Consider the following 16,611-nt stretch of genomic DNA (forward strand, 5'->3'; position numbering starts at 1 on the left):
TTTCTATTGCTTTAGGCTAACACTAGTAATCTCCGAACCATCTCCAATCAAACACCCCCACCAAGAGCACCACCCTTCCTCAGACACACACCCTTCAGATGAAGAACCTGAAGGAGGCCAGCTAAGAAAAGGGGGTGGTATGCTATCCCTGGAAGTCAGGAGAAGATTTAGACTAGAAGTCAACCTTATGGTGCCTTGGGCTATGCTTGGATATAGTTTCTGAATTCTTTGTGAGTCCAGGGAATAAAATACTTGGACATCTAAAGACCTGGAATTGGGAGACCTGAAGTTTCCCCCAGCTTTCCTCTGAACAGCTGAGTGACCTTGGGCAATTCACCATTCTAAGCCTCCAGTTTCTAAAATTCCTGCCCCCATGTACCTTAAATGACACAGCAAGTGAAAGTGTTATGAAAAGTTAAAAGCACCTGAGAAAACTCTTTATGTTAAGAAGAGAGCAAACAAAGCTTTTAGCAGGTCTCAGTTAGTTAAAACAAAATTTGTATTGGAACCCCAAAGAATGCTGCATGGGATTTCTTCTCCACAAAGGAGTCAGATTAAATGTTCATGGCCTCTTCAAGGTCATATTGAAGGTCCAGTGGTCAATAGGATCATCCAAAGGCATTTTGGGCCAAGCCTGCTGTTCTGGAGGTAACCCATAAATCTCACCCAAGTACACCCTCAGACTGAGGATGAGTCTAACTGCATATCGTTGGCTCAGGTACCAGAAACTACATTCTCTAATGGTGACCAGTTGTGTGTCCTCAGATCAGGCAGACCTAAAGCCAGAGAGGTGAGTCTCTAGGGCACATGTGTCAAACACAAGGCCCGCGGGCCAAATCCGTCCCGCCAGGCCTTGCAATGTGGCCCGCACCGCGCTGTCATCACTGCACTCCACTGCGTTTCCATCACAATGACAGTTTATGACTGTTCAGTAAACCATTCGGCCCACGATTTAGGCTGGATTTTAGATTTTGGCCCCTTCTCTGATTGAGTTCGACACCCCTACTCTAGGGGTTACCAATACGAACTTGGCCCTGTACATCAACACTATTTGTTTATTTGCCCCTTCTTCAAAGAGCTAATAAGGAAGTCTTACAGTTCTTATCTTTTTCTGACAGTGACCAACTCCTCTGGCATCAGAAGGTATAAGAATAGTTGGCGTATCTGTGTGTGTGTGTGTGTGTGCGCGTGCACATGTGTGTGTGTGTGTGTGTGTGTGTGAGTGTGTGTGTGTGTGTGTGTGTGTGTGTGAGAGAGAGAGAGAGAGAGAGAGAGAGAGAGAGAGAGAGAGAGAGAGAGAGAATGAATGTGTGCATCTGCTCTGAAGCTGAGGCTGACCCTCTCATCACCTTGTGTGAATTCACAGTGGGGAGGCTATGACAGGTTCCCAGTGCTGACCAAATTACACAGCACGCTCTTCATACTCAGGTGAAATCTGGAGAAATTTCACTCTGGAAAGTCTATTTTGGCTTTGCTTTTCAGAGAGAAAACAAAGCACAGACCTGCTACAAAGAATAAGAAAAAGGAAACAATCTCTCAGCAACTTTGCCTTCTCACATTGACCATCTCCTGCCCATTTTAAGCTTTCCCATTCATTTAGGTTCAAGGGTAACCAAGTACCAGCTTAAGTGACTCATTTGAAAAAAACAAAACAGATGGGGATAGATGTGCTGATGACTGGATTGTAGACTGTTTTTCTCCAACAGAGAGCACTGTCATTAATGATCCAAATGGGCACCTACTTTTTGGCCCAGTCTCAAGTCTCATACCAATTATCAGTGGCAGATTGTATGATGTCTCTATGACTGTTTCCCCATTTGTTTAATGGGATCAATTAGAGTTCAGTGTATTTTAAGCATTAAATGAGATTTTATGATCAATCCTTGGTCTGCTCTGACCATCCATAGCTCCAAGAGCCCAGCTGTTATTTAGCTCATCATCCACACATTTATGGGTATTCTTTCTCAGGAGTTTGCCTTCCCTTTGAAATTAGGTCTTAAGTTCAAAAGTCAGGGACTGTCTTAAACTCCTATTCCCCACTTCATCCCAGATCTCATCTAATAAAATGCTTGGCATACCTTCATGTTGATATTCTTGATCATTGACCAATAGATTGTGAACACAAAGAGTGAGAGGAAGAACAGATATTCTTCAGTTAAGGTCCTGGGATGGGCTTCTAGGAGTGACTATGCCCTCTCCCCCACCTCCTGGTCATACAAATATATATGCGTATACATGTGTGCATTTTTTTCTGGGAAAAAAAGTTCAAATCTCCTCCTCCTCCTCCTCCTCCTCCTCCTCCTCCTCCTCCTCCTCCTCCTCCTCCTCCTCCTCCTCCTCCTTTTCCTCCTCTTCCTATCTATGGCCCCAGATGCTAACTAAGTCTGATTTGGGGAGCTGGGTCTTCTCTGTCAGCCAGAGCTTACATATGCTCACTGTAATGCCTCCTCCTTTCTGGAGCACTGAGGGCTTCCAGGATATGAGCTCATTAATATTCAGAATGGCTCCCTGGATGTCAGGCAGGGGGCAGACAGGCGGCTGATGAAGGGTAGGGATGCACGGATATTGCCCAAGACCATGTGCTCTTTGTTGCTGGCTGGGCCACAGCTCTTGCGTCTCCCCTGGGCTTCAGGGCAGAGCAGTATGTGTGCAGAGTGAGGTAGCAAGTCCAGTGTTGCCTAGCTGTATAATTTTTGGAAGACTTTCTTAGCATTTCTGAAGCTCAGCATCTCCATTTTTAAAGCACAATTAATAAGAGTAGCTACTTCAGAGTAATATATTTAGGATTCAATGAGATCAAACATGTAAAATATGTTCAGAGTCTTGTACCTAATAAGCCTTTAACACATCATAGCTGATATTACCATTATTTTTAGAACTTCTCTCCCTAGTATTCTAGCCCTCCAGGTAGCTGGTGCTGGGCCTCCAGGCCTAACTCACAGACATTCCAGCTCTAACAGAAGTGGAACCACAGGTTCCTGCCTAATGTGTGACTCAAAGGCCAGTGGTCAGGGCAATGACCTGAGCCCCTAACCCTGGTGCTAAGGACTGAATGTCAGTGGGACTTACCAAGCCCATTCTTGGCAAACAGTTGTTCCCTAGTGGTGTGACTACTTCAAAATATGGGTCTGGAAAGCAAAGTGAAGAGACAGTGGCCATGTCTGTAAGTGGGAAGGTCTTAGAGGTCAGTGTGTACAAGAAAAGGCCCCTTTGGCCACAAGACAGGCCTGGATTGGGGAGAGGAGCCCTGGATGAGGTCTGGTCCAACCTTTGCTAAGCTGCTGTGTGACTGAGTCACTGCCCACTCTGGGCTGGCTGCCTCAGCTACAAAGAGGGAAAATGGGCATCATTACATCATTACTCTCTAAGACCTCTTTCAGCAATATATTCTAGTGATTGTGGGTATTTAACCAGGATTTTGAAAAGGAATCAATTTGAACATTTGATCTTAGGGTTTTATTTTCATTTTTGTTTTTGTGACTAGATCCTCCCCACCCCCAGGAGAGACAAAAGGGAATTTCTTGCAGGCAGGTCTTGCCTTCTGTTATCATCCCCAGTGCATGGCATAGGCATGGGCATGCTGTCAGGGAGCAGTGATTGGCTGCTGGAGAGGCAGGCATCTGTTTTGACTCCAAGACAAAAGCAATCAGTTTTTTGACTAAGGTAACTGTTTCTTCAAAAATCCTAGTGAAGGCAGAAGCAGAAGAATGAGTATACAACCAGAAAGTTGTGGGTTAGCCACAGTAAAATTAATTAGATACTTGGAATTCTTAGAGGCAGTTGTGACACAGGAACCTTCTCCCACCTCCTCATTGTCATGGCTAAATAAAGGGAAGTCTGTAGGAGATCTAAATGATCTCAAGGCCACACAGAGAATATATCAAGGTTACCCAGAGAGCCAGGGACACAGTGAACTTGGAACACAACTCTCCTGCTTCCTGGTTCAGAGCCCTTCCTGACATCCAGGTTGCTTTCTAGGCTGCATCACTGTCATGGTGGTGTCAGAATATCCTTCCAGGGATGTCATTAAGATGAGAGAGGCAAGGCAGTTAAAAGGGTTGTGCAGATGAGGGCAAGTTCTGAGGATCTTCTAAGTCAGGAATGTTAAATATAGAGCTTATGTGTATAATTGTTTCATCTTCTACAAAAGACATATTACTAATTGGAGATTTATACTCTTTCCTATTGAATCTAGATTCAGCCTCAAAATCCTTTGCATATTGATTGGAGTGGGCATGACCATTTTCTATCCTTGCTCTTTAACTGTTCTTAAGTGCAAACAAAATTAATGACTGCAATGCTGAGAAGCAAGGAAATTGAATCTTAAGTACTGAGAAACACTGTCAGACTCCTTCATGCAATGTGCACAGAGAGCAAAGGTCATGAAGAAATCTCGAAAGCCAGGGCAAGATGGGAGAGTCTCCAGGAGACCACTGAAGTGGTTCAGGTTCATCCCTGTGTATTTCAAGTCCCCTTTCCAAATACGGAATAGCTGGCATATTCCCTAAGCAGAAAATATAGTTTTTACACTACCATGAATGACTATTCCATACTGTTTTTAATTTCTTCATGAGATTTCATGTAATGCCAAGAGCCACACACACAGTGCATTGATGTTCCAAATAGGCACGCTCCACCTTCTCTTTTAAATAGCAACATTCCAGCTGAGACATGCTGAAGTGCCCTGTGAGGCTCGCAGAAGATGGACAGCCACTGCCAGTCTCACCTGCTGAAGGGCTCTCTGGATGTCGATTCCCTGGCCCCAGGGCACAGCTGGGTTAGCCAGGCAGTCTCCAGCATTTCCCCGGCGGGATATATCGATTCTTTGCCTCCTCAAGCTCTGGAAAGCTTCAGCCATCACCTTCACCCCATCGTAGGTGAGCGCAGAGGTGTACTGGTGGGAGGAATGGAGATGGTTAAGTGACAGAGAGCACTGATAGGGAGGCAGGGGGGAGCTGTATCTGGGTAGATGCTTCCTGGTGACCAGAATGCCTGGAGTGGGCCAGATACAGGGAATGGGAGGGAGGCAGTGGTGAACCAGGAGATGCCTGCCCCTTATGTGGGGACTTCTGTGAACTGCTAGCCAATATTGCCCTCCTAAACTATGTCTTGCTGGCTGTGACTTTGGAAGAAAAGCTGGGATTCTAGATTTTCATGTGCAGTCTTGAATAATGTTAGCTCGTTGGAGGAAAAAAAAGAATGCATAGATTAAATTCAACACATCTGCATCATCTGATAGAGTCCATGAAAATACAGTTGCTTTTCTCCATGTTAGAGTCACAGACTGGGAACTCAGAGGAGCTGTTTATTCCACCGTCCCTTGTGACAGTAAAACAACAAAACAAAAAATCCAGGAAGGGTAAGCACTTAGCTATTTTTACATGTGACTCACCCCAGGGGCAGGTTAACAAACTTGCCCCTTGTGCTTATTCATGATAACTCATTCCACCCAGCCCCCCACAACCACCCTCCTTTTGCCTAAAAGAGGATAAGATGTTGATGAAACAGAACCAGGATATCGGTCCAGGATAATATTTCCTGGCTCTGGGACTCACGTTTGTCATCTTTGTTAATTAGTCCCCAATGCCTAGCATGTTCTCTGGCACATTCAAAGTTCACAGTCGAGGGTAGGATGAATATATAAGTATTTTTTTCTAGTTTTTATTTTTTTGATTGTCTCATATTTGATATAATATGTACATATTACATGTTGCTATTTTTATAGTCTGCTCTACTTTTTTCAAAACTGGGGTATTTACATATTAATTCATTAACTGCTATGTGGTTTGCTCATTGCTTTAAAGCACATCTGTGATTAGGTTCATATTGCTTAGGTTCATATTGAAATACATCTTCAGTTTTAATTGCTAAGTGGGTTTGAGTAAAAGTGGGAGGAGACACATCCCCGTTAAATGTCCTGCCATTCACAAAAAAGGTATTGACCTAGTGACAACACAAAGTCACAGAGGATCCCCTGATTTGCCCAGATAAACAAATCTGTCTCAGGATCCTGCTCAATGCAGTGTTCCACAGAGTCACTGCCACAATATGGGAAAGAAAAATTCTTCTGCCCGTATTCTAAACCATTATCAAATAGCAAACAAAATAGATTTGGGCTGCAGGATTTAAAGCTGCATTGCTGGGAAATGGGCAGCAGACAGACTGCATGGTAATTGGGGGTTGTCTCTCTGAGGCAATCAAGTGCTTGATATTACTTATTTAGATTTCCCTGATTTTTAGCTGACCAGAATAAGGATCGGCTCACTGCACAAATCAAGGAAGCTCAATCATCAAACAAAAAATGTGAACAGCACAACTCTAGTGCTGTGCAAAATGGTGCCCCTTTTTTCAGCCTTCACTGTAGCTAGCTGGGGCTAGGTTTCTAAGACATAGTCAGTAGCATGTGGGTGGAAGATCTATGTGTAACTTCTGAAGAGGGCTCTTAAAGGAAACAGCTGTTCTTTTTATTTTCCTGTTCTCTTTCCTGCTGGGTAGACTACTGTGGTAATGGTTAGAGCTTCAGCAGCCATTTTGGGCTATAAAGTGGCTCTAAAAGCTGAGGACAGCAGAATAAGAAAACAGAAGATGCCCGAGTGTTTGATGATTTAGATCTGTTATATAAGCCCTGGATTGCTGACTCTGAATTTTGTTTATATGGGAGAAAAACAAAATGTGTCTTTTGTTAAAATCATTGTCATTCTGGGTTGTCTGATCTTTGGATCCTCAGTTATTATGGATATCTTTTCCTTAGTTTGTTCCTCTTAGAAAGCCTGTCCTTCTTGAATGGCTAACATTGAAATCAGAGGCCAGCCATGGGGCCAGTTTGGTCCTTTACTCTCTGCTGCCCATCTCCTCACCTTAGGTCTCTTCCAGTCCACCCGGGTGTGGTCTCGAGAGTCGCTATTCTTCCACTGCTGCATGATCTTGGCTGGGATGGTGTCTGTGTAGTTCACCAACTGGAAACCTGTTACATTTGCTCCACTCTCCTTGAATTTGTTTAAGTCAATGTCCATGAAACCCTGTGCAGGGAGGAAGAGGAAGAAGTCAGAACATGTTGCCTGGATAAATCCATTTAACTATGTTACAGAATCACAGGATTTACCAAACTGTTCCAGAAGGTGGAACCAACTTAAAAAAGAGGCAGTTGTGCCTCCATTCCTTCTGAACTTGGTTATTCCTTAGTTTGTGCACAAAGTTGTCACAGTGGTTAAAAGTGCTTGCTCAGGAGCCAGCGGTACTTGGTTGAAGTAATGTCTCTGCTACTCATAGTTATTAGTGATACTACATTGTACTGAGTTACCTGGTGGTTTCTTATCTCAGTAATGGAGGGTAGGTAATTGGGGAGAAAAAGCAATGTAATGATGCATGCCAAGTGCATAGTGCAGATTGAGTGATCAATAAATGGTGGCTTGGATTATTATGATGCCATAGATACAGAAGAGAATTGAAACATAGGAGATTGTCTCATCTCCCCCTCCATCCTCCATCCCTTTGAGAGAAGGGGAATCTGAAATTCAAGCTCCTGTGGACACCCCAAAGTCACACAAGTCGGTGGAAGAGGCTGGATTTTGATCATCCCTTTCTCTGTGCTCTTTCCTGTACCACAGACTATATCTTTACCCAATGAGGCCTGCACAACTGTAACATCTACAAAGGATTCTTTAGTCAGAATGAAACTTTCCTCCCGATTTGGTGAAGTTCATTTTAACTCAGGAAGCCTTCAACTTAAACAGGAAATCTTGTGTTTGTATAATCTATAATGTATAGTACTTTCATATCTATAGCCTCATTTCCCTTTATGAGTTTTATAAAGTAGACATTAATGTCTATTTGCCAAATATAGAAACTGAGATGCAGTTGGAGAATCAACCTGCACAAAGGCAATTCACTGAATTAGCTGTTTGCTCACTCACTCCTCATGCAACAAACATTTTTGAGAACCCATGAAGCACTATTCTAATAGTGAATAAAACAAGTTCCTTCTCTTATGAAGTTTACATTCTAATGAGCAAGAGAGATAATAAATAAGTTATGTGGCATAACATAAATAGTATCATCTAGGAGACTATACTAGGCAGTAACACCTAGTCTTATGGCAAAAGATAAAGTTGGACAAGAGGATGAGGAGAGGAGGGTGATGCCATGGTTTGGCAGGTAAGATCAGGATGAGCCTCCCTGAAGAGGTGGTGATGGCACAGGGACATGAGTGAAGAGAAACCTTGTAGTGAGCTATGGGGACATCTTGGGAAGGACATTCTGAGCAAAGGCTCAGAGGTGGGAGGATGCTTGGCATATTCCAGAAACTGAGGAGGTTGGTATGGCTGTAGCATCATGAGTGAGAGGAAGAAAGAGCTAGAAATGCAATCAGAGTGGCAGTCCAAAGCTGCTCACATGCAGCTTTGGGATTTGGGTTTCTTTTTAGGTATTGTTGGTGGCCCCCTACAGGGATTTAAACTAGGATAATAAGGTCAGTGCTCTGTGGGCTCCAAAGCTTGGGAAAACCGTCAAATCCTAATGGGTGATACTAGAAAATGAGCAGGGGAAACAGTTGATGGATTGAGGATGGGCGGAGTCCTGGACTGGCAGCCAAGAGCCTTGAATGCTGGTCCCAGTTCTGCCTGTCCAAGTCTCTTGATTTCTTCCTGATTTAATCTATTTTCATTTTCTCCCTATATATGTTTTTCTTGATTTCAGAGAAAGGAAGGGAAAGGGATAGAGGGATAGAAGTGTCAGTGATGAGAGAGAATCATTGATTAGCTGCCTCCTACAAGCTCCCTACTGGGGATTGGGCCCACAACCTAAGCATGTGCCCAAACCAGGAATCAAACTGTGACTTCCTGGTTCATGGGTCATGCTCAACCACTGAGCAACACTGGCTGGGCTGATCTAGTTTCTTTATTTAAAAGATTTAGCCATGAACAACTTCATGACTCAAAGATACTCCCTAGACCCTCTACCTCTAAAGTTATCTGATTTTTTGTATTTTAAATATATTTTATTGATTTTTTACAGAGAGGAATAGAGAGAAACATTGATGGGAGAGAAACATCCATCAGCTGCCTCATGCACACCTCCTATTGGGGATGTGCCTACAATCAAGGTACATGCCCTTGACCAGAATCAAATCTGGGACCTTTCAGTCTGCAGGCTGATGCTCTATCCACTGAGCCAAACCAGTTAAGGCTATCTGATTCTTTATTATTTGTATTTTATAAACAAACCAAGCTCAGTCCTACTCAGAGTCCTTGTCCTAGTTATTCTGGAAGTGTGTCTTCCTTGGATGTTTCCTTTCCATCTTTTGTATGTCAGCCAAAATGCCATCTCTTCAGAGAGGTCTTCCCTCTTCTTACATGCTAAGATCCAATTTTCATCCTGTGGCCAATGCTATTGATGTCCTGCTCATTTCCACCACCCTTCACACACTGACATTTTACTTTTTAGACTAACTCAAATACCTGTTACTTCACCTATGTGTAAAATAAGCCAGATGTGTTAGGGAGTTATTATGCCCAAAAAAGCTCTCAACTGATGATAGATGGAGAGTTAGCAGATCAATACTCCAGAATCCTCTTTCCCTGGGGTGGAATAACACTGCAGTGTGCTCTACACCATGTCTGCAGATCCCCGAATGAATTGAGTTCCTATACCCCGCAGGAGTAAGTGCCTTGATTATGAGCTTTTAATGATCATCTCTTCCCTATTTCACTTACCCAATTCCCTGCTTTTGTTTATAGCATTGGCACCCACAAAAGTACTTGCACTTAAATCCTTGTCTTAAGACTCACTTTTGAGAGAACTTGATTAAGCTACAACCAACACTCAGTCTGTGCAGTTTTTTCCTGTTAGAGTTCCTGCTGAGTATTTACACCATTTGAGGTTATATCCTTCACTATTTGTTCCCTTGTCTTCTCTCCTCCCATTGGAATGTCAATTCCATGAGGGTAGGGACCTTTTCTGTTTTGTTCACTAATGCTTCCCATAACCTAGCACCTGGAACAGTGCCTGGCACAGTGTAGATGCTTAATATATACTTGTTGAGTGAATTAATAAAAGCCAGATACTTTCCTCAAGCAAATGCTGATTAGCCAAGGGAAATATGATCGGTAGGCAGCAAATGCCAGTGTATAATTTTCATTGGTTGGAAAGAGAAGCTCAGGTTGGAAACATCTTTTGAGATTAATTTTGCCCATAGCCACAGTTTCCAGACTTTCACAGAGGTCTACTGATTTGCACATGGTTTTAGCAAGCTGTTACCACAGATGAAATCAGAATTAGGTTCTTATACCTAATATGCATTTGAAGACATTATACTACCTAAGAGTACAGCTATCCCACCACTGGTTAAAAGCTAATTCATAGTCGAGAGATTGCCCATAATTTTTAGAGACTTTAAAAAGAGCATTTTGTTCATAAAATAACTATTGAGAGAATGAAATTGAAATGATCTCCCGCAGTCAAATTCTGTCATTTGAAAATCCATAACAAGCTCCAGGGCAGTTGTTACTGACTGCCCCATCTTGAACATAATGGAGGCTGAGGGAAATGGCAGGATTTATTCAAACACTAGAGGCCTGGTGCATGAAATTCGTGCATGTGTAGGGTCCCTAGGCCAGGTTGGCAATCAGGGATGATCTATGGGGCGACCAGTGGAGCGATCAGGTGGGGGGGGGGGGGAGTAGGGGAGACTGGCACCCGCCTTGTCCAGCCTGGGGCCTGCTGGCTGGGGCAGCTCCTGTGTTGAGCATAAGCCCCCTGGTGGTCAGAGCACATCATAGCAACCAGTTGTTCCACCATTTGGTCGATTTGCATATTAGGCTTTTATTATATAGGATGAATGCCACTTGACTCCACCATCAGGATGTCTCATTACAAGGTTACTGGAGCCAAATCTCAGATACATCTAATCAAACTGATGGGATCTTCTAACTGAATTCCTCTACTCCCCTGAGAAAGAGTGGGCAAAGATTGATAAGACAGCCCTCATCTGTGATATTAGGTAAAAGAGACAAAATCAGGGAAATGAGTCTCTTTATTATTGCTAAAAACTTGATTTATTTGTAATGCAAGAGAATACTCTTCCAATTCAGAAATGTGTTCTTGACTATGCAGGGGAAATAAAGGTGTAACTATTTGTCCTCCTGTTAACTGGAAAATTCAACTCACTTTATTCCCCTGAGCACGCTCATTAAACAAGGTTTAATTACATCATTTTCTAAATTTTTGGGCCATTTTTATTAAAAAAAAAAAACCTTTGGAGATAATATTTGGTAATTAGTACTTTTTTATTTGCTTCATCTGTGCTATTAATTATATAATATTGTATAAAGATGAAGCATTGCTAATTACATTCTATTAAAGATTCAAACTATGAAGTTTGATCCTCACTACTCTCTTTGAGTCATATTGCCCATTTTATAACCTTCCCCCAAATACTGAGTGCTTTTCTCTGTACACTATGACTATTGAATAAAAACTAAAATTCATCTACTAGATGCTCCTTTTCAAATGATTCAGTATGAGAACTCAGGTCTCCTAAACCTGGACTCCTTTCACTGTCCCTGTAGTGCTGCACCAGATGCTTCCATTCACAAAGTGATTTTGTCTCTTATAAAAAATGGGGTTTTGTGATGACCTACTATGATCCTGTCTGCTTTTTCAGCATCTTTGTAGCATTTCACACAGTCCCATGAGTGACTGATGAATGAGTGACATGAGAAGAATGCTCTGCCTATCATTTTCATTGAAATGCAAAATAAACTGTCTGGTGTACTGCAGGCTCACAGGATAAAGGTTCTTAACCTGAGAAAGACATCAGAATACATTAGGGAGCTTTTGCAAAATAGCTGTCCCTAAGGATTATCATTCAGCAGCCTAGAGACTGTATATCTGTATTTTCCAGAGTTCTAATGCTAGTGAATCAAAAACCAAGGTTCAATATGCTAAAATTATAAAGACAGTCATTAGAAGAATTTCAAGTAATAGCATAACTAACAAACAATGAGGACAAGATGCAGGGAGTAGTATGAAATGATTCATTATCTTTCTAATGGGGAGTCATTGATGTGATTAAATTTGATAAAGCAAGAAAAACAGGCATAGATGTATAATGTAGACATGTGGAGGAAATAGCCATAATCACTAAACACAGAGAAGGTTTAAAATAGTTATTTCTGAGAATTAAGATTGGAGAAAGCAAACATTTGCTTTTTATTTTATACCCTTCTGTTATACATGTACTAAGTGAATATATTTTCTTTTTTGTACTGTTTAAAAATAAAAATAGATCCCTAGATAATTTTGAAGTACTTTGCTGGGTATGGATTATTTGTTAGTCCCTGGAAAGTGGGAGGGAATAGTAGTAGCAGAAAAGGGAAGAGAAGTCTTGCATTTGTTGAAATTTGTTATTATCTGTTAAGGGGGCCCTTTTTAAATTATCATCTGTTGGCCTGGAATTAACATTGGTGATGTTAGATGTTATACTTAAACACAGCTACAGAAACATTATTCATAAAAATAACACAAGCAACAATAATGGCAAAATGCCTCTTACTATACTTTCTGTAACTTCATCTAAACAACCTTTTGAGAATTTTGAAGTTCCTTTCATTTAAAAATGAAAAAAATGAAATAATCAGTTGATAGTCATCTCTAGATTTATTTTACTAGCAAACATTTCTCAAGCTCTCTATTGGATGAGCATTCTATTGGGTGCTTTATATGCACAATTCTATTTAATTTCCACACAACCCTGAGAGGTGAACATGCACAGGAGGCACTGGAACTTGCACAATAGGCATAAATGAATGGGTATTCATCCCAATTTTAGATTGAGACGCTGTGGTTCAGAGACCTTTAGAAAGTCCTCTTGAGATCATACAGTAGGCAAGGATTAAAGTAGTGATTTAACCATAATATCTGTCTTCACCAGTGTGTTACATTGTCTTGCCAGTGAAGGAACATATGAGCTTAGCTTTAGGATGGTGTTTCCAGATTGCCCCAGACAAAGAACATCAAGCAGTGTGGCCGAAGCAGTTAATAGCCCAAAATAAATGTCTTATCCTGCCAAAAAGGAGCCTTCTATTGATAGTATAGCTTTTTTTCTTAAAGGAACATTTGTGAGAGAGCACACTAGATTTCTCTTCTTGAAGCCAATATCATAAGGTTGGTTAGACATTTCCCATGCCTCTGATGGATCTGAAGCCTATTAGTGTCCACTTACTCGACATCTATACCAAGGGTTGGCAAATTGTTCTGTAAAGGACTAGATTGTGAATGTTTTAAGGTTGGTGGACCATATGATTTCATTATAACTATTTAATACTTCCATTGTAGAATGAAAGCAGCCATCACCAATAGTAAATGAACGAGCAAGGCTGTGTCCCAATAAATGTCACATACTTTTCATATAGTTTTCACATGTCATGAAATATTATTCTTTTCACTTTTTAAAAATAATTTAAACATGTAAAAACTATTCTTAACTCATTCGCCAAACAAAACCAGTGGCTGTTGACTTTGGCGCAGGGGCCATAGTATACTGATATGTGAAGGAAAGATGTCAGAGATCAGACCAATCCCCTCATTGTACAGATAGGGAAAACTGAGGGCCAGAGAAGAGACTTGTGGCCTATGATTGTATTATGGTTTAGAAGATTAGCTGGGATTGGAACTTGTCTCCCCCATATACTCACTGTGGGTAGGAAGCAATTCAATGCTGACCAGCTATTTGAATAAAATGGGAGTAAAAATGTTCAATTAAGTAAATTATTTAATGTAGTCATTTTGTCTATCATTTGTCAATTATAATTTCAAAGGATTACAATAAAAGGCCAATTCAAATAATTATGATATTCTAAAGAGATATTTAATGCTACAACTACATTAGACACACTTTCATCTTGCTGTAGAGATCTGGAAAATGTTTTAAGGATCATGACCAGGCTCTGGGCTATCTTATAACTATTAATTATTATGTGCACCTGGAAATAGAAAACATGATTAGGTGTGCTTACTGGTTATTTAACCTCTCTGAGGTTCAGTTCTCTGCAGAGTAACACCTATAGCACTGAATTGGTGAAAGATTTAAAAGAATACATTTAAGCACTGTGTCTGGCATATAGTAAATCCTTCATGAATATTAACAATCATCATCGTATTCACGATCATCATTGACATTGGGTCAAAACAGTTTTTTCCTTTTTTCCTTTTTCTCTGCAATTCTTTCAAGGGGTCACGTCTAAGCTGTTCAGCTCTCATCATTCTGCCAGTTCAGACACTACACATGTCAGAAAGAAGAAGGAGTATCCAGCATTGTTAAGGAAAACAGGCCAAGGAAAGGTTTATTAAGCAATCCCTGAGACATTCCTCCATTTCAGCCCATTGAGATCCAAAAGAGGTAAGATTGAACGAAGCAAAGAACTTGCTCTTTGTACCCTGAATGGTACAAGCTGAACATGACACGTTTCCCCAAATTGTCAGATTGAGTCTCAGATGACAGCTTCATTGAAAGGACAGTTGTAGAAAAGTGGAGTTTGAAAAGTCGTATTATATTAGAAATGCTTGAAAAAACACACACACAAAAACAGGAATGGTCAACCTAAGAAATAATGGAAGACTAAGAGGCTGAGTAAAGGATGTATGTGAATCCCAGAGGGCTGTCATGGGGAAGAGATAGAAGATTTTTTCTCTGAGGCTCTGGAAGGCAGATTGGACCAATTCGTGGGCATAGGTCATGGGAGGCAGATTTTGGCTAAAATAATAATAAAAACAACCACCACAGTGCTTAAGATGTATCAAGTCTTTACCATGTAGTAGGCACTATGCTAAGTACTTTATTTGTATGATTTTATTTAGTTCCCATAACAATTTTGTGAAGTGGATACTATCATTATTCCCATTTTTCAAAGTAGAAATCTGAGGCTTAAGTGAATGGAGAAACGTCTGCTCAACATAACACAGCTAGAGGAGGGCAGAAATTATATAGTCAGAGCCAGTGACAAGACTACTGGTTTTCCAGCCACTGTACATTCTGTTTCCTGACCACTAGTCCAATAAATCCTATTTTTTTAGCTTCTGTTCTGCAGTGAAGCACTTGGAATGCCCTTCAGCTTTAGATTAAGAAGGAATTAGCAGGTTTCTGGGAGATCAGAACGTTTGTCCCCAGCTTCTTTAATGTATGCTCTTTACCTCCATCACTCAGAGGCCTTTCCAGCTATCTCTCTGAGACTGCACTAGTCCCTCTCATCTACCCAAGGAGACTGTGAGTTTTGAGAGGGCAGGGGACCTTGGTCCCCAGGGTGTCCACAACACAGTGCCTGGAGCAGACCAATTGCTAACTTCATGCTGAAGAATGAAGGAATAGGTAACACATGTCTTTTCTCACCCTTTTCATGATTTTCTTTTAACCTTCCATCCTGTCAATTCTCAGTCTCTCAGTTTTTATCTTGTGGACAAAAGAAGTCTTTATTTATATATATATTTTTATTGATTTTAGAGAGGAAGGAAGAGGGGGAGAGAGATAGATAGAAACATCAATGATGAGAAAGAATCATTAATTGGCTGCCTCCTGCATGCTCCACACTGGGGATTCAGCCCGCAACCTGGACATGTGCTGTTGACCAGAATCAAACCTGGTACCCTTCATTCTACAGGCTGCCACTCTATCCGCTGAGCCAAACTGGCTAGGATGAAAAGAGGTCTTTGATTGACTTTGTGTGTGTGAGTGTAGTATATTCTGAAATAGGTCATAAATAAGAGGTGTTAGGAAAACAGTTGTTAGGGCAACTACCTAAATTCAGTCCTGTCTTTGAACCTCATGAACTATTCACCCTTAGGCAATGGTCTCATCCTCTCCAGGCCCTAGTGTATTGATCTGCAAAATAAGGACCTACGCTGGATCAGTGATCTTTCCAATTATTCTGGTTGCAGGCATTGTAGAGGTTACCACATTGGTTACCAGATCTCCATCCTCCATCTTCTACCAAAGCAACTCTGCTTTTTATCTGTTTCACATACTGGGGATCTCCCCAAGATTCTATTTGAAATTGGAGCTTTAAACTAAAAAGTCTGGAAACTTCTGAGCCAGTTCATTTCTCTCTCAAGGGCTCTACCAGCTTTGATCTACAATTCTGTGGTCACACAGGTATGTGCATATAAATATGGCTACATGTGAATTCATGGAATATTCCTGGGCTGAAGACTTAGTTGTGTTCTCAAATAACCATTTCTCTGCATCACGATCCTCACATTTCCTATTTTATTCACTTTAATCAACTGAACCTTTAATGTGTCCTCCCCATCTATAATCCCTGGTAACACACAGGCTGATCTGGTTTCTATCTAGTCAATAAGACATGTAGCTGTACTTACAACAGCTAAAGCACCATCTGTATTGGAAAAAAAAATGGGTGTTAACTTATCCAAGTACATTTGAAACCAGAGAAGTAGGTACCTATACATGTGGGTATCTACAAACATACAGACATTCCCTCTTTCACACACAGGTGTCCACTGTTGACAAACATTGCAAAAGCCACTCAGGACTCACAAACCAATTTCTCTCAGTCCAGAGATGTAGGATAAAATAGAGAGGGTAGGTACCTTGACTAATGT

General features: G+C 41.2%; 1 protein-coding gene across 4 annotated transcripts in view; it reads right to left on the reverse strand.

Annotated features, from left to right (window-relative positions):
• GRIA1 (glutamate ionotropic receptor AMPA type subunit 1) overlaps window positions 1-16,611 on the reverse strand; it is a 270,354-nt gene that overhangs the window by 94,271 nt on the left and 159,472 nt on the right. For all 4 annotated transcript variants that reach the window (XR_004985576.2, XM_036423636.2, XM_036423635.2 and 1 more), the window contains exons 6-7: window positions 6,858-7,019; window positions 4,727-4,894 (exon numbers count right to left, since the gene is read on the reverse strand). Coding sequence is in view for 3 of the 4 variants with exons in the window: in XM_036423636.2 (XP_036279529.1) it covers window positions 4,727-4,894; window positions 6,858-7,019 (330 nt within the window). In the remaining variant the exon portion in view is untranslated. The remainder of the gene's footprint in view (window positions 1-4,726; window positions 4,895-6,857; window positions 7,020-16,611) is intronic.

Source organism: Pipistrellus kuhlii, unplaced genomic scaffold (genome assembly GCF_014108245.1).
Source record: "Pipistrellus kuhlii isolate mPipKuh1 unplaced genomic scaffold, mPipKuh1.p scaffold_m20_p_8, whole genome shotgun sequence".
Classification (NCBI taxonomy): Eukaryota; Metazoa; Chordata; class Mammalia; order Chiroptera; family Vespertilionidae; genus Pipistrellus; species Pipistrellus kuhlii.